This window comes from Motacilla alba, chromosome 2 (assembly GCF_015832195.1).
Source record: "Motacilla alba alba isolate MOTALB_02 chromosome 2, Motacilla_alba_V1.0_pri, whole genome shotgun sequence".
Taxonomy (NCBI): Eukaryota; Metazoa; Chordata; class Aves; order Passeriformes; family Motacillidae; genus Motacilla; species Motacilla alba.
In genome coordinates, this window is record NC_052017.1 from 51,931,477 (window position 1) to 51,956,794 (window position 25,318).

Genomic DNA, 25,318 nt, shown 5'->3' on the forward strand with positions numbered 1-25,318 from the left:
TTGTGCGAGACCTTTTTGTTTTCAAAGAAGAGCATCTGCAAAGGTGATGGGAAATATTCTGTTGCACTCGCTCACAGACAAAAGCATGAGAATGGATCTGAATGAAGGTTCAAACAATAGTTTCATTTAATTTTAATGAGAACCATTAGTTAGATTTAACACTTTTTTGCTGCCATTGAATCCTCGTAGAAGAAAAGTAATTACAGTTTTTAATACTGCACTTAAAGTAAGGTAACCAATCCTCTGTCAAGGAAGTGTCCTAAATTCATCAAGGATTAGGTTTTAGTGCATTGCAATGAAAGTCTACGATTTCATTAATTAGTATTTATAGAAGCCTGCACAAGTAAGCAAGCTGGAAAACTGCTCAGTACTGCAGGCCTTAAACCTGAGTTCCAGAAGAAAGACAGAGACACAAACAGTCTTGTTTGTGACAAGACACAAACAAGGCTGTGGCCACGCGAGCAGCCATGGCCTGCTTGGGTGTCTCAGCGTGGGACTCCATTCTGTTCTCCTACGGACAAGAAGAACTTCCTGCTGACCAATTTTGTGCACAAATCAATGAAATATGCTTTGGTCTACAGATGCAACTTTAAATTGATGATATTACTTGCTAGATGAAATGCTATTTAATTTAACCCTAGGCAGTAAAACTGGAATAATAAATAACAGTGACGCTAAAACTTGACTAGTTATCAGGCATTTCCATTAGGGGTTCCAAAGTAGTGTAGGACTTCATTTGTGTGTATACACTGGGTTTGCGTGACCAAGTTTTGGTATCAGTGGACTACAGGGTCAACTTGTGTGAGCAGCTGCCAGAGGCTTCCCCAATGCCCTGTGCAGACAGTGCTAGCTGGCTCCAAGAGGCATCCACCTCTGGCCAAGGCCAAGCCCATCAATGATGGTGGTAGCACCTCTGGGATAACATTGTTAAGACAGGTAAAACATATCAGCACAAAACAAGACAACAAGAGGGGTGAAAAAAAGTGTGTCTAACAACTATGAAAACCCCATGATCACTGAAGGAGGGGAAGTAAGTGCTTCAAGCATCAGAGCAGAGACTGCCCTGAAGCCTGGGATGCAGACCATGGTGAGGCAGCTGTGTCCCAGAAACTCTTGGAGGCCCACAGTGAAGAAGAGAACCACCTGCAGCCCAAGAAGAACCCCAAGCCAAAGCAGATGGATGCCTGAAGGAGGCTGTGACCACATGGGAAGGCCACTCTGGAACAGGCTCCTGGCAGGAACTGAAGATGCATGGAGAGAAGAGCCCACCACTGTAGCAGGTTTAGTGGCAGGACCTGTGACCTTGCTAGGAAAGCACACTGGAGCAGTTTGTGAACTGCAGACTGTGGGAAGAACTCACATTGGAGAAGTTTGGAGAATTGTCTCCTGTGGAAGGGACCCCACAGGAGACCCCTTGCTGGAGCAAGGTAAGGAGTCCTCCCCCTGGGAGAAAAAACCTGTGAAGAACTGGCCATAACCCCAGGGGGAGAAGGTGTTTTTTAAGATTTGGTTTTATTTCTCATTACCCTACTCTGATTTGATTGATAAAAATTTAATTTGTCTGAGTCAAGTCTGATTTTCCCTTGACAGGTAACAGGTGAGTGATCTCTCTCTATTCCTATCTCAACACACAAGCTTTTGTTATATTTTCTCTCCCCTTGTCCAGTTGGGGAGGGGAATGATAGAGCAACTCTGGTGGGCACCTGATGTGCAGTCAGGATGAGCCCACCACAGTGCAAGACCTGCAAACAGTCAAAGACATTATTTTAACAAATGTATCACTTGTAACACATAAGCGTAACAGCTACATACCATTCTGGTACTTTTTCTCTCGGTATTAGTGATAAATTGATTGCTGTATTTTTCTAACCTTTAACTAGAAGCTAAATGTTTGCATTAAAGACATTCAGGTCTGATTCCAAAAGTATTCCTGGAAATAAAAACAAGCAGCCCTGTTAGCAGTGGAATTACTACAGCTGTTTTCCTGCAGAGCTCTATCCTTCATCATCACCAAACCTTTATTAAAGCCCCATCCCTGTCCGTTTCAATGCAAAAACCCACCTAAGGCAAAGGTAATGATAATCCCATTTGAGACTCTGCCATCTGCTTAAGCAGGTGACAAATGACTCTACCTGTCTTTCCTACAGTCCCAACCTTGGGTCTCTCTCCTCTTCCCAGCCCCCGAGGCCTGTAGAAACCTAATTATCTCAAAGACTCCTTTCTGTTTCACTTGAAATTAGCCAATGGCTTCAGAAGTAATTAGGTAAGAGACTGACAGACAGAAAGGGCAACCAGAAGTCTGATCATCCCAGGAAGGTAGGCTATGAAAAACATTCTACATAGCCTCCACAGATTGAACTGATTACTCACACGGGGGAATTTCCTCCTGTGTAGAAGTCTGCAAAAATAGGTGTAATGGTATTTCAAAGGCCATTAGAAACACACAACACAAATCTAATCAAAGTGACTTTAGTGGGAACAGGACCTGATCAAATATGCAACACAACACTACTGCCTTTCCAGCTCCCTTCCTCCTAATTACTATTTCATCATACAGAGTTCAGCGTGTTCTCATCCTCGTGGAAAATTTTAGTTACAAATTAAACAAAATATGCTTATATTTTCTGTATGGATTTTGTGACAGATTTCCAGCTTACTAGTAAAACTGGTGTGAATTTTTTCTCCTACGTTGAATGAGGCATCAAGCGCATAATTTTTCTTCAAGGACCAAAGAAATTAACAGAGGTGAAAACTCAGTGTCATGAAAAATGGACTAATTTGAAATGCAAAGTACAAAAAAAAAATCTCATTTATATTTTTCATTTTTAAATTCCCAATTCAATTAAAGTATATATTCACATAAAGAGTCAGAGATAATGTATTTGACAGAGCTTTCTTGGTGTACTGTAGAATAATTTTTTTCTTTATGCAACTAGTTCTGTAAATGGTTTAATATTAATAAAATTAAACATTAATTGACTTTAATTAGACTTTTATCATATAGAGGCTCAAAAATAATTGATTTTTTCAGCCAGTTTCTCTGCTTTAAAGAGATGGGCCACATTTTGAGAACACATTTGAATTTTCCAGTAAAATCATAATATTTGTGCACATCAAAACTAAAGTACATCCACACATCATGCAAGACCAAAGCTGCAAAACACTACGGAAACAACTCCCAGTATGGAAAACCTGGAAGTTATAAGCATATTTGCATTTTACCAAAATAAATTATAATGCCTTTTATTTCAGATTTTTTAAAGTTCTTGAGTTTTTTGCTGACAACAGCCAGCACTGCAACCAGAAATTTTAAAGTGGCATCAAAACTATGAAGGCACACATAGTTTTCAATGTCATCAATCTTATCCAGTATGGATAATAGCTTGTGCAGTAGGTATGGATCGGTACAAAAAGTGAATTCAGCCCAGGCCTCATCTTGCAAGTCTTGGATACGATGGAAGATGAGGCCTAGGTTGTTTCAAGGTCTGTTAAATTCAACAGGCCTTGAAACAACTTCTGCACCATACTCCTGTCCCCCGAAATTCTTGGAGTTAGATGGAAACCACCTCCACAACCTTTCAGTTAGGCGATATCGTGAGCAGAATGGCAATCATTATCAAATTTCTTATTAAGTGCTCTCTTCCTAATAACCTGGAGGATAATATTGGTCAGTTGTGCTGTTTTTTAAAGCACAACTCGATTTCTGGTGGTGCCCTTAAGCACCCTTGCATTTCGCCAAATATATAGTTATTCCCTTACATGTCTGGCAGATAATAAGCAAGTACAGAGAATTGTTCCTTCAATTAAACTGGTGCTGGAAATAGAGACCAACGTAAACAGGAAGAGGGAATCGTGCCAAAAATGAATCTGTTTCTTAATTTCTCCATTAAGATGTAACTGCAATCCCAACCAATATTTATGTACTCTAATTAAAATGACATTAGGAGAGCAAGGGCTCTGGTTCACACCTCTCTCCAACAACTCTCCCATATCTTGCAGCCATTGCTGGGACCACCAGCACACATTTGAGAGTCTACAGCAAGAGCCAGGGTTTCCTTCATGCTTGCAGGCTGGCTAACCACTATCCCTTTTGCACCCAATGATTTTGGTGGATCTGTTGGCTCTTCTGCCTATCAGACAAACATATAAGAAAAACTACACAGTTCAAAGCACATTCTTTACATACTTCAGTTATCGCTAGCATTAAAAAAGGCAGTGCAAATATGTAAGGCACCGATTAAAGCAAAGGGATTGCAAAATGCTTTATTTTGGATATGGGGAAATGCTTTTGTCTGGGAAATAGCTTTCAGTATAGGTTCTACCAATATGCGCTGCTTTATAAAAAGTAATTCCTTTAGCTTATTTGTTGTTGCTGTTTATTTTTGCTCCAGAATTGGAGCAGAACACTGCAAAAGGGTATCAGAAAAGTTTTTGTCTGTTGAGTCCTAAATAAACCCCAGGTAACAACTGTACAGTAACAACATTTAGTGTAGGAAAATCAATGGATCTTTTCCCCATAAATAGCTCTTTTTATTGAAAGTATGAATTCCATATGTGATAAACTCTAATTAAAGAATAAAATATTGCTGTGTGTCTTATTGTAAATACACAGCATACTACAAAAAGCACATGTATTACAGTGGTCCCTGATAGACCAAAAATAATGTAAAACTCACACTGAAGATTATTTTTTTTTGTTGGTGGATTGATAACAGCTCTCTTCCCTAATGAAGGACTAAACCTAAAGTAAAAGGTTAATATGCTGTTCTGTGTCTCATCTAGAGATGACTTTTTCAAAGGCAGAAATTACTTGCAGAGGAGCCATCACATACTAGAGCACTAAAATAATTTTGTAACTGGAACCTTATTTTGATTGTGTTATAACATTTTTTTGGCTGTGTTTCTATATTTTCCTTCCAGTTTTCATAGCCTGCATTGAGATTTGGGCACTTTTCTATATTGGTTATATAGTTAAGAGAGAGAAAACCGTGCTCTGAAATACCAACTGGAGCATGACTTCACTCTGTTGACTATATAGGGCATATGTAGGAAAACTAATTTGAAAAAATGAAATTAGACACTTAAACACTTCTAAATAGTGCTCATGCCTCCCCAAGGGTCTGGCAGGGTCCTACACCCCTTGTACCCATCAAGTATTCAAACTGCTTGGAAATACTGGCACTTATCTTCAATGCGACTCAAAAGCCTTATCTGGAAGGACAAGTAAATGCCCTTGCAGGTACCTACTGCCATACACTAAATTGTGCATCTGGTTGGATTTCCCTGAAGTAATCCATGCTAGATTAAAAAGAAAACTAATTTTTTTTCTAATAATGGCAATAAAGGAGAAAGAAGTGTCCAGCCAGAAATTATGTTATAAACTTAGTTCAACATGCTTTCCATACAGGATGAGGAGAGGGAGGTGGGGCAAGGAATTGAAGAAAGACTTTTCCCAATTTAGGGAATGTTTTTCCCTCCATACATAGAGGAGAGAGGTAGAAACTGAACCAAAGCTGCAGTTAAGGAATTTTGTCAATAAAAGATAGGTGATGTATCTAACAGAGAGCACTTTGTGACAGGTGATTGACATCACTTTGGTGAATACAGCTGTCCACACAGACTGAGGACCAAGACTCCCTTATCTTAACCACAAGATCACCCTGAGGAAACAAAGCATCACAGTCAGTTGAATATGCTGCAGCCAGTAAGTAATTTGTTTTCTTTCAGCTGCTACATCAGCTACCTATTCCTGGCACAATTCTTGGTGTAACGTACTTAAGACAACCTCCAAGACCTCCTGTGGTATTGTGTGTAAGGGTCCAGATTTGTTAAAGACATTTAGCTAGCAGCGAGAGATCCATTCATTTAAAACTTAGGAAAATCATCACCACAGATGAATTTGAAAATTCTGCAAATACATTCCTTCTCTTGCCCAAGTAAAATACGGTTTTGCTCATAAGTTAAACAGGTATTATGCACTCTGCTTTACTAAAACAAACCCTATTCTCAATCTTTTTCATACCCCTTCAGCTATTAAACATGCCCTTCCTCTTGAGCCTTTTCACTTGAGCAGAAGATGCAATCCTACCATAACCTGCATTATCTTTGGTGGGGGTGGGATATTTCATTTAGTTTGTTGGTTTGTTTTTTTTTTTCAGAGTAATAAAAGAAACTGCCAAATACTTCTGATGATGTACTTACCTGATGCAATAGCTGCAAAATTCAAATGATTGTCACATGAAATGTCAGCTTGTGAACAGTTTTCATAAACTAGGACATTCAAGGATTACTCTTCACCAAAGAGTCTGTGATTCTTCATCACATTTTGCGAGTCTATATGCGTGTAGAATACCACTGAGCTTGCAGCTAGCCAGAGGTGAAAGGAGTGCTGTTGGACACGTCCACAAAGATTCTCAGTTGTCATCATCAAGAGACTTCATGTATTTCCTCAGCAATTACAGCACTGCTTAATTTGCACAGAGGCTCAAATGCCTCCCCAGCAGAACTGCTGGCGCCTGAGGCTCTCACTGGCTACTGTGAAGTGCAGAACTTTAAACAGAAAGGATACATCCTCATGAAACTGGAATAACATAATGCCCTATGACATACATGGCTGTACACTGAACTCTTCCTCTTTACAGAATTCAAGTCATTTTGATGATTAATAAGAGAGGAAAATCTAGAAGCAAACAAACAAAAGCCCCACCATATCAACATTTCAGTGACAGAAATAACACTAGATAAACTTCAATACACATTCTGGCTCTCTTTGATAACGCATAACAATTGAGTAGAGTAAGCTGTGCAGGAGGATGCATACAGCAGCAGTGTGTTACGCATGCACATCATCTCACAGGTTCCTCTAGTCAGTGATTAGTGCCACAGTCATACATCCCTGCATCTCACACATTAGTGTCTACCGTGATGGCTGATTTGTGTGTCGTGATGACTCAGAATTAATTCATAGTTAGAAGCTGCAGGTTTCAGAAAATGCCTTGTGAAGGTGAGTGGTTGATGCATTCTGTGCTTTGCCTAGGCATGGATACGTGCAACTGCAGTGTTACAGTTGCCTGCTGCTCCCAGGACCTCCTTGCTAGGATTGTATAATCACCACATCTTCATTCCGTAAGAGTTCTTGGGCTGGCCACACAAAACAAACCCAACACTGACATCAGATGGATGCTTAGCAGGTTACAAAAAAAGAAAAAAGAAAAACCTTAAACAATGAAAGATCACTTCAAATGAAGCTTGATTGGGCATATTCTTGAAAAGGTGCTCAAATTACCTGAACCACTTTGTTTGATCTTAAACATGGACCGGGGGCAGCTGCAACGAGCTCCGAGCTTTGGCACATTCCATTATATGAATGGTAGTGAATTTATAATGGAATGGTATGGATGGTTTTTATAATCAGAAAAACACACTGACCTTAACACTACACAGGTGGAGCAGCATAATGACCCGCCAATTGTAAGCGCATCAATTCCTGGGGAAAAGTTCAATGAGGTTAACTCAGCATGTATCCCATAACCAACATAAGCGACATTTAAAAATATTGTTTTTTTCCACCAAAGCCTTTGACAACATTTTATTAACTGATTTGTTCCACTGTTCAGTATGGAGTGTACCTTACCCATGTTAACAGCATACTACATTACGTTCCAGTAGAGCTGGACGTTGTCATGCACTTCACTGCTGAAATACACGTGTTTTAAAAACTAAGAACAATGTTAGGTACAATAAACTTTCCAGACTGTGTAAGATTAAGCATAATATTCATTTAACTTAGGAAGAAACTGAAAGAAAACAAAAGACTTCTACAGTGGAGTTTCACTGCAAAATCCTCACATTGAATGAGCTTAGATGGGTGCCAGCTGACCAGTATTTCCTCTTCCCATTAATTTATTGACAAACATGCATATTGCAGGGAGCAGCCACAAAGGAAGTAAATTTTGGTGTACCATACTGGAGCTGACCAGATAGATATCCAGTTTGAGTAGTCCAATATATAGCTTGAATAGTCCAAGATTAGACCGCAAAATACTGTGAACAAGATTCTGCTTCCTTATTCAGGCCTCAAACAGTTTTGAAACATCCACGTGTTACAAAACTACACAGAGAGAAACAAGCAAACAAAGAGAGAAACTTAAGTCTGAATCAGGAAGAGCCAATCAGCAAGGATAGAAGGCTCGTCAAACATGAAGCAACATAACTTTAAAATACAAATTAAAAAACCAAAAGACATCCACAATTCAGCAACATTTATAATGCCTATACTTCAGCTCATTCTCCTTCCTTCTCTTTTGTGATCCGGTCTTGCTGACACTTTATAGCTTCCCTACAGCACTAGCAGGGAAAACCCCTCAGTAACCGGAGAGTTTGATAACCCCATCTCCCATGTCACACATCTCTGGAGACTGTTGGCACACCCTACTATTATTCATCCCCACCATCAGTTTCTGCTGTGCACTCATCAACAGCTGAGAAACCTTAAAACAACATGATCGACACCACTGCTAAAATTGTCAATTCATCAAGAGCACAAAAATGAAGAAGAGAAGCAAAAGCTTTGGATTTAGGGAGAGTCTCAACTGTTCAGAAATCTTCAGCTGAAAAAAAAGAATTATAAAACAAAACAATGCAATTTGATTATACTCCCCTGATATTAAAATATTTACAAAACATGTAATAGCTATGAAATTAGACAAAACAAAAGTACACATTGCTCTGTCATCTCCCTCTGTCTTTCACAAGCCACTAAGTCTCATAGACATAATCCATTTTAGTCCCAAATTTACCAACTGCCTATCATCTGGTGGCCCTTTGCTTTTATTAAAGAAGCGTATTTACACTGGAAATAAAGCAGGGTGATCCCAAAGTTGGGCAAGGAGCCACATCATCTTTAAAGGCAATCTCAGAGAAGTTAATCTACTCTTTTTTAAGCTCTCTGTTAGAAGCACACACAGCAAAACTCTTCCAAATAGCTGAACAGTAAATCCTCTTCTCACTAGTCACCATGAATTTTCTACAGCCACACAGAAGCTGGTTTCAGATTTAGTAGCTTTGCACATAACAAAAAATAATAAAGTACATTATGCCACAAACAGTGGAGACATTCCATTCTCTACTTTCTGTGATTTGGGATAAAAGCACAGGCACAGGTCTCTTCCTAAGCCAGTACTAATGCAGCTTTCATAGAAAGTTTCATTCTCAAAGGCAATGTGAAAACCCCGCAGCTTCACTCTTGCCTCCCGAGCCATCCACAATACACCAACAGGTTATGCAGAGCAGGGACGCTACTCTGGAAGGAGGAAGAGCTTCCAGACTTGCGCCCCATCTGCCTCCTGCTGTGCCAGACAGCACAACTCCAAGGTATTGCAATACATTTTCTCACTCCTCCATCCTCAAAGAATCTCAGCATGACAAACCTGAATTCAAGTCACTCAGTTTGTGAATGGCAAGCAAAAATAAACCAGTGTGCTTATCCACCTAAACTGCCTGGCTCACTTATCATGCAAAACCTATACTGAGTCACAGAAAGCATTTTTTGCACAGAGGCAGAATGTGTCATCTCCCTCTGACATATTTAATCCAGAAAAAATGACATTGCTCAGGTTTTATGGCAAACCTGACAGAAAGCCTGCTGCCAGCACCCCAGCCAGCCAGGAACACCCCATTAGCAGCAAAGCTCCAGTGCCACGCCGTGGTCAGGGCTCTGTCCCCTGCGCTGTATTCATCCCCTGCTCCAGAACAAGTGACAGGTGTGCCTGTATGCATTCAGACTTTAACAGCCATAGACAGGAGAAGTGCTATCCTACATATGGATATATTTACTCAGGGGTACATTTATATTAAATGACGTGCTTCAGAATCGTAATTATAATTGAAGTGCACTTCAGGTAAATTGGAGAACCTATGATCAGAAAGACTATCATTGCTCAGATGAACATTATTTTCTGGATTTGTTTGTTGGCTGTCTCTGGTCACCCATGAACTTCTGTCTTTTCATTCAGATTGCACATTTCCTGGCACTTTAGTTTGGGTTTCTCATGGCTCTCATACAGCATTTGTACATCTCAGTCCATGGCTGGGTCTGCCAGTTGCTGTTGCCATGAAAGTCTAAACAGCACTTATTTCATTAAATACATATGCAAACATATCATCTCAAGGGCCAGGAAAATCAGAAGTATAATGTTTAGAATCTGTGTGAAAAAGAGGTGAGAGAAACAGACTAAGGAATACAGGAGAATACAGGAATTGTGCTATTTGTTTTGAGACTACTACAGCCTGCATACACATTCATTTTCTGTCTGGGAACAAGAGTCTGTAAACAAAATCAGCCCCAGCTCAGAGGATGAGTAGTTTCCTCTTAGATTTCCATATGAGATTATCATGATCCAGAAGAAAAGTAGGGAGAACAGTCCACTCAGCAGTGAAGCAGCTATTCCTCCTTCCAGAAGCAGCTATTCCTCCTTCCAGAAATGAAGCAAATTGAAGTTGATTCAATTGAAGTTTACTACCTCCCTGATTTCTCTTTTTATCTTTCTCACCTTACTTAACATCTTCTCTCTCCCCACTTGTCATTTAACATTAAGGTTCCTTGTTTGCTAAACAGCCCTAATAAGCCCAGCTATGCTTCAGTCCCCTTCCCTTCAGGTTTTCTTATCCACCTCCTTGGCTTCTACTATTATTCCATCTTTTCCTTCTCCCCTTCCACTTTTCATTTCTTTCAGGTTTTCCCCCCTCCCTACAGAAGCCACTGCTGGTCTCCGCAGCTGGTACTTGGTCCTCCTATCCTGCCTTTTAAGTAGTCTCTGTGTACCTTTGGTTTTTTTCTGTTTATCACACAAGTATATTAATATAATCTTTATGCATGCCACGTCCTGCCTGAAGCAATCTTAAGACTCATATCCTGCTGGTAGCTGCCACCTTGCTTCAAATCCCTTTCTCAAAAACACTTTTTTTGCAAAGAAAACCCTGATCACAGAAAAGCTGTAATGCAAATAACTAAAATCAGTATCTCTTTTCAATCTCTACATACTTATGCACGCATCTGCTTGTACATGTCTACGCTTCTAGTATGTCCTGGCCTCTGGCTGCAGCCCATGCTTCCTCTTAACCCATGGGATAGTTTGTATAGCAATTAGCCCGACAGGTCTCCAGCCAGGATGTGCAGTATGGCTAGTAAAAGCAAGAAAAGAAAATCTATTCAAGCTTGAAAAGTTATTTCATTCAGTGCTCAACGGTTTGTTTCCAGAGACAGCAAATATTTGTGCTTGGCCTATGACACCACTTGCAACAGGGGCTGATCTGGCATCTGAGAACAGACATCTGCCCAAACTCCTGAGCCACTTTGGACGAGATGGAGCTCCACAAGCAGCCATGCTAAAAGAACACAGAACATGCTTTTCTGTCAATAAGCAATCCTGTAAACAATGACAGAAGACTAGGTAGGTTTGTACAGCAGATATGTTTTTCCCTCTCTTGCTTCCCTTCTTTCTTTGTTCACTCCTGACATCATCAGCCTCAATTAAGAGCTACCTGCTGCACAGCTTAAGCAGTGTCTTTGCATTGAAGTGATTGGAACACCATTGAAGAGATCAAAATCACTTTTTTCTTAAACTTCCACAGATCGATATTTGAAAGGTTTTTCAGTTTTTACAAAGATCAGAGAAAGGTAGTGCCAGTTATTTATGTTAGAAGTGTTTGTTCCTTCTGTCTCAACAAGTACAAACACGTAAAATAATCTCCTGCATTTTTAAGGTTTGGTAATTACACCTGCCAGCTGAAGCTACTAGAGCAGGAAATATATAAAACCCTTAAAATAAATGCATGTTTCTGTGACTGTAAGATAAATACTAGCAAATTCTCATGTGTAAATTAGCTAAATAACTCACAAACCAGTATACAAATTAAACATTTTCTTTTCCCTTCAGAAGACAAAAAGAATACAATATCATTAGAAAAATAATTAATATGTTAATTGAGGATTTTAATTGCCCAGAGACAAACCTCAGTTGCATTGAAATCTGGCTCAAAATCAGAGTTACATCTGTTGTGGAAAGCACTCCAGCTTTTTCAAGTAAAGACACAAAATCTTGTACATATTAATATAAAATGAAAAGTCTGATTGTTTTACACCAAAGGCAAATTAAAAAGATAGCAACGCCTTCATGCCATTTTCAGGGAGCATCTTCCATTTGCTAATTTGCAAATTGACCACATTGTTCTCAATTTGCGGCCCAGTTTTGGAAGTTATCAGATAGTAATGGTCTTCTCTCCAGGCCTTCAGCTGGAGGGGAGGGTGAGGGCTGTGGAATCATACCATGTGATAGAGTCTTCTGCTTCATGGGTGCCATGAAATCCAGAATCTGAGGTGGACAAGGAACCTAAATTCTTGAACAATGGATTTTGCAATTTAAATTCAAAAGACCTGACCATGAACTTCCCTGTTCCCTACACTTGACGACAGCAAAGCGTGAAGGGTGGAGCCTGAGAGATGTGTCCAGGGGCCTCCACCCATGAGTAACCTGCTGGAGTCCAGCTCCACGCAGTCACAACCAGATCCAGCCTCCGCTGGCCAGCTGAGCCACGGGCAAGGTGTGTGGGTGGGCTCTGAACACAGGGCTGGTGGTGTCAGTCCAGCTCCTTTCAGAACTGGTGTCTGCCTCTTAAAAGGAGGAAAGATCCATGGCTGGCATTAACTGAGCTTCCATTGGGAAGTTTCATGGGAGAAAGTGCCCAACCAGTCCAGGCACTGAGAAAGCTACAAGAGACCAAACCTTGGTGAACCAGTACGATGCAGTTCATGTCCCTGCTGTCTGTGGGGATACGCTTTACTCTCCAGGAGTGTGAATAAAGCTAGCTGATGAACTTTTGAACTTTTAAATGAATTCTGCAGCCATGTAGTGAAGGGGAAGGTTGTTACTGGTAATGCTGACATGGATAATGATGGCATTGGACACTAAAAGGCAACTGCCGCTCTTTAGAGGGCCTACATGCCTGGAGGAGGACTGAAGAATTTCCGTCTTATTTCCCACCTGGAACCATCTGAGACTGTTAGTGTGACTCATGACATCACTCAAATACAAAATAATGTTGTTTTAATTAATAAAAGAAACTATGTAAAACAACCTTCTAGCACACAGTTGGAAGGTAGTTTGCAAAACTGGTGCAATGAGTATATAATGCCAGACTATATCCACTCAGTTACAGAATCTCAGCATTTTGATGGAAGCTCAGTGTGACAAGACAGGCCCTTGCATGTGTCTGAATGTGACTGGAGAGATCAGCAAGGCAGAGCAAGGTTAGAGACAAATCTGCTATCACTGCTCCTGTCCAGAGGACTTTGAGAAAAAGAAATCTGTACATCCTAAATAACACGGAATTTTATGAGCTAAAATTTTCTTGAAAACTAGCTGATAGTGAATTTCAAGACCAACTGAGCCATTCTCTCATAAATAACTTTCAGAAAGGATAAAGTGATAAACAAGCTATGAAAATTTTACCCCTGGCTGAAGTGTCTTTTGTATTCCATATAAACACAGCCAGTGAGTGTATTTAATAGAGGATTCGGGCAGCATGGTTTCAGTGGAACAAGGGGATATGACAGTAGAAGCAGTAATGAGCTATTTTCCTGGTTTGGAAGAGTTCTTATTTGCCTGACTGTGCTTTAGGCTCAGATCCAAATGTTCTATGTCCAAAAATGACCAACCTTTCTACCACACCAATGTCACCTCCACTTACTGGTTTCTCAAAGTCTGTATTATTTCCACGGTGATCTGCTGGCTCTGTCCATCTCAGCCTATGGCTCTGGTTTCACTTTGGCTTTCCTCCAAGGTGCAGCTGCTAAAATCAGCTGCTTTATGCCCCAGGAAAAGTTTCTAGACAGATCAAGTCCCTTGTCCTCTTCCCTGCAGGACCTCATAGACATCAGCTCTGGCACAGAAGGGAATGACTGACAGGGGTGGTCTTTGGGCTGCAGGGTTGGGTTCTGCCACGGAGAGAGGAGTAACAGCACAAGCTTGGTCCTTGGGAGCCAAAAGGCAGAGGATGTGTGGGGGATGCCCAGGAGCTGTGCCCAGTGCATGGTCACCAAGGGCAAGCACAGCACCCTGGGCCTCTGGGGCACAGGGAGTACCTTGGGGCCAGCACCCAAAATCCTTCCTGTGAAGGATGCTGGGTGGAGGATGATGCTGCACATGGAGGGTGCCATCACCCCCATGTTAGAGTGCCACCACCCAGCAATGCAGCACTCACAGTGCCCGGGGGCAGGATAAAGGAGAGCATCCTCCAGTGTCCTGCTGCCAGAACTGGCCCAGGGCCAGCCCAAAGACATCCAGAAGGAAATCCCTGAGGAGCTGTTGAGATTACTTGGAGGGAGTTGACTAAAGCAGACTGGGTGATGGACAAGGTTGGTGGAGGTTCTCTGCTGTAATTCACCCTCAGAATTCATTGAAAGGATGAAAATCTCTTTCAGCTACATAGCTGTGACCAGACCAAGAAACACCTCATTGAGGAGCACTGCAGAGCTCCCTGTCTGCATTCCCAGTGGAGCCAGGGGCAGCAGCCATAAGAAAAGAAGTGCAGAGATGGTTCCAGGGCTCCCAGGACTTTGAATCACCCACTAATGCAGGAAGCAGGGACAGGAAGGATTCTTGCCCTCAAGGAAGATCAGTCCAGGGGCATGTGATCAGTCTCAGAAGCTCCTGAAATTACTCTAGGTAGGGCAGATTAAGGCTTGGGCATCTCCTGAGAGGTCTGATCAGCCTTTGAGAGGAGAAGCCATGTCTTGCTAATGTGCTCAGGGAACAGTTGATGGCCCCCACCCAGGTCAGAAAGGAATTTTCCCCCAGGGTAGATTGGCACTGGCCCTGGGGGTGTTTGCCTTCCCCTGCAGCACTGAGCCTGACCACTGGTGAGAATAAGAAGCACAGGAACAGAGTGAGCTTTGGAAGGCAAAAAGCGTGCTTGGCATCAATATGTGTCACACTTCAGAAATTCACCACAGTTTGACACACCTCCTTTTTCTTTCGTGTGTGGTTGGTCCTGATCATTCTTCACATTCTCTTCAGGAAACAGGAGCTGCTAGCATACATTCCTGTTGCTATTTTCTGTAGCTCTGTCACTTGCCTTTGCCAGACTGCAAAGGATGTATTTTCAAGCTAAATTGAAGAACACATCAGCCTGCTCCTGGCTACACATGCTCATTGTGGTAATGGTTGGGAGCATTGGCTGTGAAACAGATTCAGAAAAACAACAAGAAAATTCTATTTTCTGTTGTAAACTTTGTGCTGTGTGTCCTCTTCAGTTTTTAGAGGTGAGAAGTCCCTGTCGTGGCAGGCAAATAACAGCCTTTGTGTTACTTAATTTATGGTGAGCAGAGGAAATAGGACAAAGCAGTTATGCCACGTTAAACCCAGAGCTCTGCATGACAAGGTCTGAGCAGGTCTGAGGGCTCCACCCCAGAGAGCAGCTCTGCAGTGCAGGTCCCAGGTCCACCCAGGAGACAGGGGCAGAGATGGGCACAGCCACAGCAGGGCTCCGGCAGGGACTGAAGGCCCCAGGCAGAGGTGGGACACGTCCCCTGGGCCCTTGGCAGGAGGTGGTGGGGCTGGGGGTCCCAAGGCAGGCCAGTCCCAGCCACTGAGGCCTGTGAGCACCACCAGGACCCTGTCAGGACCAGACTTCAGTGCTCATGTGCTCTTCTTCAGGACGCTGGTGGTTGGACACTTTGGAGACAGAGTATTGGGCCAGATGGACCTTCCCTCTGAGGGAGTGCTGCTGTTTACACAGGGAACAGTAAAACACAAGTGTTTTACTATGTTTTTCAAAGGAAAACAGGTTAAGGCATTTCTGAAAAGGAGTACAAGAAGTAAAAATAAAAACTACAGTAAAATTGACACCTTCAAAATATTTGAAACCATTTAGATGAGAAGCACATCCTGCAACAGACTGAGGGCTTGATTTCAGGGCCTTGCTAGGTCAGAGGTTTTGCCATCCTGTGAAAACCTATCTCAGCTGGATAAAAAGACTTTCAAAAACCACACATCATACATACTTTTTGTACATTTGTGCAAATTGTCCCATTATCTCGAGGTGACCTACAGGGTGACAGAGCCAATGGCTAGGCTGGGGCACTGTAATGGATATTTAATCCCTTTTGCTAGTTCAGGGCTAGGAAGAAATGTCATTAGAGGTTACCTCAGATGTACTGGCAGGGAAAGTAAGTGGTAGGAAGAAGCACAGAAAAAGGGAAGGAATAGTTTATCTGGAAGGGATCTACAGTGTTCACATGATTGAACTGTCTGGCTACTTCAGGTATTATCAAAAATTTAAGCACTGTATTAAAGGCATTACCCCAAAGTATCAAAAGACAGTCACAGGCTGGAAACATCGACCACCTGTATCTTCCTGCAAAACCTGACCTCATTTCCAGAGAACATATGATTGACTTTTTCTCTTGACTTCCAAGCCTAGTTCCCTGTTCAGCCAAGTAATATTAAAAACAAACCGCTGACATTATTATAAATGCTATATTATGAACATTATTTGGGAGTTGGACCAGATGATCTTTAAACGTCCCTTCCAACCCAAGCAATTTTGTGAATAAATGCTGACACATTAAGATGAAGTTTAGAACACAGGTTCTGAACCAACATCCTTCTTGAAGCAAGGAGACATGAGCATAGAGCAAATTCCATTATTTCTGCCCCTAACAAGGTGACATCTCACACATGCCCCGTAAGACCTTGAGAGACTGAAGAGAAAATGAGACAATATTCACTACTGTAGTAAGTTGTGATCTCAGGACAGAGTCTTACTGTTTATCAAATTTCCTTCAGTACAGAAAGTAGGAGTTTTAAAGAGAGAACAAGATGTCATGGTATTTTCTTTGCCTAACAAGTGGGAAGGACAGAAAGAAAGAGCCTGTGAAGATTAACTGAAAAGGACAAATCTGGACAAATATTCCAGAAATGTTGGCAATGAGGGCTGACCAACAGCAGTGCTGAATTCTTGGTCTGGAAGGAAAGATGGCAGGAAGGGTATCCACAGGTCATGAATTCCTCTGAAGGTGAGCAGCTGTTTGATATACTGTGCAGAAGCAGAAGCCAACAAAGCAAAAAAGGAGTGTAGAGAGAGAAAAATACAGTTGGAAGAACATCCTCTGTAAGCAGAGGAATCTTCCAGCAGTACCATATTAGAAAGAAAGGGAGACTTGTCCATTCCTACACAGGATATTACAATAACTGAAGCCCTGGGGAAAGAAACACTGGACAACAACAAGCTGGACAGCTCCCAAAAGCTTCTCCTCCAGAGCCCACTCAACTGCAGCATCACTTCCTACCCTCAATGGAGGGATCCAGTTCTGAAAGAGTCAATTGTCTTCTTGCTTTGGCAAACCTTTTGGAAATTAGGCTTTTCTACAACCTCTTCTTTCACCTCTGATTTTGGCAGGCTATTCACCATCCTTCCTTGGCTGTAAACATAACACTACAGCTACTGACAACACACAGTGAAAGCTAAAGCAAGTTGCTATTATTGCACCAATAATAATAGGAAAGGTCTCAGGGTTCATACGTTTGTATCAGCAACATCAGTTATTAGTTCCCCACTTTTTATATGTGGGGAAATGATGTGCATGACCATTTTTACCTAACAGTTTGGTTAGCGATAACATTTTCCAGGAGAACTGTTCCATAAATATTTTTTATTATTTGTTTCACCTTTTTTCCTTATTGATAAATTTCATGCATCAGCACAGGCATCAGCAGTTCAACCACTGGACTCAACAGACTTCTGCAAGTTCTGGAACAGCTGCAGGAACAACAGCTGCCAAACTCCTTCTAGAGTTGTGCCACTGGGACTTAGCACTGGCCTGAGTAGAAAACATTCTGCTTTTTGATGAGGTGGAACTGTGTGTACCACCACATCTTCAGATGGAATAATTTCTCATCGCTCCACTGACTCCAATATACTATAATAAACAACTGGCTGAAGGGACTGGCTTCAAATCTGCAGTTTCTCCCTGACAATCGTGATTTTCCTAGTGATGTGGATACTTGGCAGTACATTGACTTAAGCAGAAAAAACAGCTTAACACAGTCCATAAGCCATTTATGAAATGAACTTGGATCTGAACTGCAGTCCTAGAAGATCAGTGGAAAACTAACATCTGCAAATGAATTAATACTTACCAAATGAAGTTTACTACTGAATGGGCTGTAAATGTCAAGCACAAGAAAACCAGAACATCTGAAGAAACAGGCATGAGTGAATAGTCAGCATATGTATCCCTTATCCTGTTTCCATAACTCTGAGGTTGCAATATTTTCAGGGTCTATTTAGAATCATCATTTGGCTAGGGCAGAAAGAGATGGGGGAAGAGAGATGACTTGAACAAACAGCACTATTGTGGCATTTTGTATCCATGCTATTAGACCTACAGAGGAAAAGGTACAATACAGAAAACTTTGTTTAGCACTGCCTAAATGCCATTACTACCCTCTGACTGCAACAAACCACTAAAGCCTTGAAGCATGCAAAGCAGCATGCTTCGAGTATAACCAATCGCTGCTGGACCTCTCTGGAACTGGCAATCTTCTCAACTTATCTGATGAATTGTGACACAGAGACATCCAACTATCTATTAGCAACACCAGCAAGACCTTCACCCAATTGCTCAGTGCAGTGATCAGTATCTACAAACCACAGTTTACATTTAATTGGCACAAAAATAGGGAGGGTGGAGGAGAAACAAGCAGCACACCCAGCATTAACAAGCTTCTGTTGTAAATGATAAATACCAGACCCTTTCATTCCTGTTTCTAAACCACCACCAAAAATCTCAGGGCTACACTGCCACAACACTAGCCCTCCTAACAGCTGTTCAGGCAGCATCTCTGTGCCAGGCTGTGATACACTAGACTTTTATTTGTTTTCCCGTAAACACCCAGGCAAAGGTTAACACAATAGGATCTAGTAGTCCTATTTAGGATTGCACCGCTCACTTTTTTCAAAGCACTATTGAAAGACCAAGTTATTAATGGAAGATAAAAAAAAGGAAGAGATTTTTTTTCTCCTTGAAAAAAGCAATACCAGATCAGAAGCATTACTTCTGCTAACTTGATAGCTCCAGCTCACTTGGTATGAAACCTCTTGGAGTACACCAGCAGTAAGTCTCAACAGGCTTATTCCTGGAAACCCTAGAAGTAGATAACAAGTGCCACCTCTGAAGTTACAAGCAAGCTAAGTATCTAGACAAGCTGAAATTTTCTACACAGATGAAATGTAAAGCCATGATGATTACTGGATACTACTAATCACTGATTATCCAGCAGTCCATTTTCACAGGATTTCAAGCTAGCTATAAGGAATATATCTTTATACTTGGTAAAAGTGACAAATAAGATAATGAATCAGGAAGATAAGCGATGACACTAGGCTTTATAAAAGGCCACTGACGAAGCCAAGCACTGTATCTCAAAAGACAGACTTGAGGATGTGTCACATCACCTTCACAGAAATCTACCCACAGGTACAACAGCCCAGTGAGTCCTTCCAAGACCACCAGCTTCCCACTACTTGCTATGCACCATCTTCTAAATTGAAAGAGCAAGATGAAACAGATTTTTTAAATATGGACCATCTAAATAATTCCCATCCCAATAGGGTCAGACCAGCAATGTTCTATCTTCTCTTTGAGTATCTCAGACAATCTTCAATAGAAGACCAGGATGAAGGTTACTTGCAGTTGATTATGTTCTTCTATTTTTAACAAGACCTAGGAAATAATAGAGTAAAACTCATGTACTGCTGAGGAGGATTATAATTAAATTCACCATGTAAGTTCTACCTGGTGAAATATTACCCCCATTAATAATACCTTGCTTCCCTATTAATTTTACCCTATAGAAAAGGGCAATAAATTAAATTATAACAAAAATAAATCAAAGCAAGGTCTTATTTGCATAAGTATGACAGCAGTTAATTTTTTTCTTTTAAGAATTGAAATTAAGTGACTAAAATTTTCTCAGAAATATAGGTATCAAAGGTAAGAGTAAGAGAATGTTTCTATCTCTGCCTTCATGACTATTATTTCCCATAAGGGACAAAGTCAAAACAACTTCTGAGTATAATCTCTTCCACAACAACAGTGATTTACTTGACTACATTTCATAATTTCTGTAGCCCTGAGAATTTAAAGGACATTCTTACCCAAAAAGTTTAGCAAATACACTTATTTTTTTTTCCCCTGAGAAACGGATTTATTTCCTCTTCTGTGAAGATCATTTCTATATATAAAAAACCTGGAGTGCCATGAAGAAGTCATCAAGATTTTCTTATAAACTTATTGTTCATATGACCCTTGTGGAGTACAGGTTCTCTGAGAGTTCACCAGGGTCCCTGAATTGACTGCAGCTGAGCTGCAGATTTCAGGACTACACATCTCAGTTTTAGAATAATCTAAATAACCTCATGCACAGCTGGGAAAAAAAAAAAAAGGCATCTTTTCAGACAGGAAATTTTTGAAACCAGTAAGAGAGAGAAGGAATTCTTACCAGCTCCTAAATAAGAACATTGTCAGGTGAAACTAACACTCCAAATGAAAAAGCTCCCCTTAAGAATAATGGAAGGCTAAGTTTTGAATTTGAACATAATTTTGTGGACATGTTTTCAGAGTCCAGAATTCACTGTACCAAAGAATCTCTCATATATCATTACATTAGCATTTCCTGTCATTAGTTCTCAGTGTAGTTTTTCCCTAACTGGCAATGTGCACTCACATGAACAACCTCTGCCTGCTCATGTCCCTGTTCTCTACAACTGGTGCTTAAGAGACTTGAAAGACTCGTTTTCCTGTGCAGTACCTTCTCTCTGCCTGCCTCAGGCTATGCCTTAAATCATTCCACCTCAGTTGCATGGACGTGATCTCAAAAATACTGGTTTATAGGCCCTTTTAGACATCCTACTTATTTATAGTATTGTTCTATTACATTGAAAATGAGATTCCTCCACAACATAGCAAAGAAAAAAATTCAATGAAATAATCAATGGTAGGCAGCAAACAAGTCATCATCTGGTATTTGTCTTATCACACAGATTTGACTGTGTCTACAGTTTAAACTGCATACTACTATTAAGATATCTTTATTGGATGCCATAGGCATACAAAACTTTATGTTTAGCTTATTCATAATTGAAGACAATGTATGAACAACTATCTTACTTAAACAATGTCATTTTAAAAACCCTCCAGTACACTAATTTTTCTATTAGGTTTGCAGCTAAGATTAAAGTATCAGTATTCCATCTGATGCCAAGATTTCACACCAGAGAGTCATCTGACCCTAAAGAACATTAAAAATGTAAAAATAAATTTAAAAAATAAAATCAGAGTAACAATTCTCATTGCCTTGATTCAAAAAAAGACATTAACTCCCTCTTTCTTAATGACACTTATTATGCACAATCATTGCCTTGTTATGGTTTATTCTTCTATTATTTTAGTACTCCTTAGCTGTCCTAAATATAATGATATGGCACAGTAAGTGTGTTTGTTCCACTTCTGACATTAAAACCTCTGAAAATGTACATGTTGGAACTATCTTCCAGTAACAGAAAATGAAATTATATCACTGTCTTGTTTAGGCTAGTCTGAGCCTAATCACCAGGTTTGTTAAAACTAAGACTAACTCCCTCTCTAGAGACCACATCACTGTCTGACCACAAACAGTGGGGGCAGACAGAGGGTTCTGCTGATTCTTCCTGTGGTCTGTGACAGGAGACCACACTTGGTGTGTATCAGTCTCCTTCTGTTTTACCACTTAGGAGAACACAGTAGATGATTCTCTAAGATCAATGGGAATGGATCTGTTAAGGGATGGGTAACTAGTGGGAATAGGGGATGGCAGACAGCACTATGCTGGGCTCTTTCAGGAGCCTAGTTCTGTAGAAGTCACTGTAGGGAGGGAGTTTAGAGAGAGGGACAGGGCAGCAGATGGAAACCTGTCTAACCCCTTGTCCACCAGACAGTCTGGGGTTCCCAGTTGCAGAAGATGCTAAGTATGAGAATGATGCAATATCCAATTTAAATCAAGAAACAAGTTTTTGCCCCTACTGCCTCCAGCACTGCACTTCAAGCCTGGGCATTCAACTTGACACAGAACATCAGGCAGGCTTCTTGAATGTCATGCAGCATGTCAAGATCCCATCCCTTGGGGCCCTCAATGGCTGGCAGCTATTATTACTCTTAAAAGGCGTGCTATCATCTGGAGGTTCGAACTGAAGTGGCTGTCTCCTGGAAATAGCCCATCGCCTCATTTGCACAGCCGCTGGTCAAGCAGCGTGGAGTGGAAAAGCTTGAAAAAGAAGAGATACTTGGAGCAGTCTTATCTACAGCCTCTTATACAGCCTAGCCTGTTTCTTAACATTACACATGAACCAGATTTGTGTCGATGACATTTCTACCCAATGTACTAGCCCCTTATTTCCACGGTGCACGTTTACCTGATGGTGCCTGATTGTTGCAGCTACACTGCTTTGCAGCCAGAACAGTGTCTGCAGAATGCAGTCTGCAGAGGTGAATATTTTTAATGCATACTGGATCATTATAAACAGACTTGAAAACTAAATCCTGCAACTAGCCCATGGTATTAATTCTAATTTAGTTTGGGCCCAGTTCCAAATGGGTGACTACATATGCAAACATTCATCTGAGTGTACAATTGGCTGTTACGAACACAAAATTAATTCTTGCGCTCATGCATGCATAATTTACACACACTGATTTAGATCCCAAAGTTACTCCCTAGCAGAATTCCAGTGATCAGATTTAACTTGAAGACTGGTGTTAAAAAAACACCACTACAGTAATATATTCTTAAGCCACACAAAAAGGAAGGAACTGAGAAAATAATTGCTGTTTCTATAATTTAAAAAAACAACAAAAAACTTTCAGTATAAAACTACTATTTTACAGCTGACTTCTGGGTTTTTTCCTCTCCCAGATCCCCCAGTTAATTTCACCCCTACTATTTAATTTCTATTAATATGCATCTTATATTGTGGCACATAAGCATAATGTCATCCATTAAAAAGAATCAGCAGGATGAGAATGCTGTTAAGTAGAATGTTTTTCATCAGGTATATCTGAGTTTCATGTTTTAATACACAAAACCCAAAATGCCTCTCAGGAGCCAATACCTGGCTTCTCATATTTGAAGTGAAATGCCAAACAAGCGAGGCCAGTGAACCATAAGTGAACTGTGAATCATAATCTAAGAAAAACCTAACTGGCATTAAGAAAATCAAGAAACTGAGATTAGGCAAATTGTGGTGATGAAAAAACAGAGTGGAATTATTTCTCTCCAGGTAATTTTCATGATAAATTTGTGTACTTTCCAAAATAAAGTAGTAAAAACATTAATTAAACATATGCCAGATCCATGTGTCTGGAATACTGCATTCTGTACCTAGACCATATAGAAGTCATGCAAAATCATCATCAAGCATGCAATTAGCACAGAAGTACCCTGGAACCAGGATCTCTGCAAACTAAGACAGCCTGATTTTTCCATACAATTGCCACACTGATTTACCCTTTGTGTCACCCTTATTTAAAAGGAAAAAGGGGTATTGTTTAAGATACAAGAGGTTCTAAATGGAATCCCATATTCTGGAAGGTGTGAGATTTGTTTGGTTTTTTTTAAAAATCACTTTGCAGAAGCAAATGATCAGGCTGGTAAAAAAAAAAAAAAAAAAAAAAAACCAAACAAAAAAAACCCCAAAACCTTGGAAAGTTAATAATTGTTTTAAGTAACATACTTGGGATATTAAATTGTAAAGCAGAATTCAAAGACTGGTCTTCACTCAAGTCAGTTTGTTCTTGATTTTAACTCAGGTAGAAACAGGTCTTTTACGTGACAAGATACATGTATGCGGAATGGTGTTGAAATACGCTCACATGAAAAAGGCTTCCCAGAGCTACTGATGCTGCATGCAAGCTGCAAAATCTGGAATTTCCCCTGCTTGTTTCACTATCCTTCATTCCTGACCACTGTGATCAGAACACACTTTGAGATGTGCTAACATACTTTATATTCAGTTAACAGAGGTGAACATTACCTTACCAAAACCAAAGATATAGAGATTTCAAGTCCTCAAATTATGGCACATTCTTAGCTACAGGAAGAAAACTATGAAAGCTAGTCAAAGAAATTATATATGTGTTTGTAATCAAGCTAGTATTTAAAAACATAGTAAGTATACTTGTTACAGTTTGTTATTTGATAGGATTTAGGAAAATCTATGCCAGCAAAATCATTCTGCATTTTGGCCTTTTTAACGTAACAGAGTCCAGCAGTAAGTCATTCTGAAATTAAAAGTATATAAAATTATATCATTATGTTGCATGACTCTTGATTTATTTTTTATAATGAAAAACATGAGTACCATATGTGTGTGTATGTATGTGTATATTTATTCTTATTTGTCAGCATAATTTATATATTATATATTTCCAAAGATTGATTTTTTTTAAATAAAAAGCACTGCATTACCATGAGTCAAGCTTAAAGTGAGATTGTATTTACGGTAACTTAAAGGCTTCTTAAATGAATTTAAATGATGCATTTTTCCATTGCCAGGCACGTCTGAACATTTCACCTTGCCTTGACTGATGGGTTGCATCTGGCAGTTTCTCCAGACAACATGGTGTTTTTCAGTCTAGTGGAAATATGCTATTTAGGTCTTATTTAGAGGCAAGAAAGGAAAATATCTGAGCTGTAACAAGAGTATTATAAATATTTGACAAAAAACCCCACCTATTTTCAGAATGTTTAAGGGGGCTTGGGATGTGGGGATAAATAGAGTTAGTTACTAAGATTTAATTGCAAGCTTTTTCAGTATTTGGTATTCTTAAAACTCCCAGCCCTGGAGCTGTATGAACAAGTAAAAATCTTTCCTTTTTATATTATTAGTTTCTAGCTTTCATTTTTCAGTGTATCTGAAAAAGGTCAACCCTAAAGGCCTAAATGTCACAAGACAAATTTAAAAAAAAGGGTTTCCTTCCCACAAACCTTCTTTTCACAGATCAATTTCTTGTCTTCTCGTTCTTGATTAGTTTTTATACATTTTGGATCAGCAATAAAGAATTAGAGATAAAAGATATCATGATGCAAGTGAGGAATCTGCAGAGAAAGAAATGCTTGTGAGCTGCGTGGATACAGAACCACACCCTAGCTCACATGGAGCTGCCTTGGCTGCCTCCTTTCCAGCTCACTGCAAAGGAATAATGTGAGCACATCCAGAGGAGACC

The 25,318-nt window shown here is 40.3% G+C and overlaps 1 protein-coding gene across 6 annotated transcripts in view; it reads right to left on the reverse strand.

Annotated features, from left to right (window-relative positions):
- The window catches only part of HECW1 (HECT, C2 and WW domain containing E3 ubiquitin protein ligase 1), a 246,687-nt gene that overhangs the window by 172,011 nt on the left and 49,358 nt on the right, over positions 1-25,318 (reverse strand). The window contains exon 2 of one of the 6 annotated variants that reach the window (XM_038129377.1): positions 7,429-7,486. The exons of the other annotated variants lie outside the window; for them this stretch is intronic. Within the exon in view, the coding sequence (XP_037985305.1) occupies positions 7,429-7,455 (27 nt within the window). The 5' untranslated portion in view covers positions 7,456-7,486. The remainder of the gene's footprint in view (positions 1-7,428; positions 7,487-25,318) is intronic. 6 annotated transcript variants of the gene reach the window in all.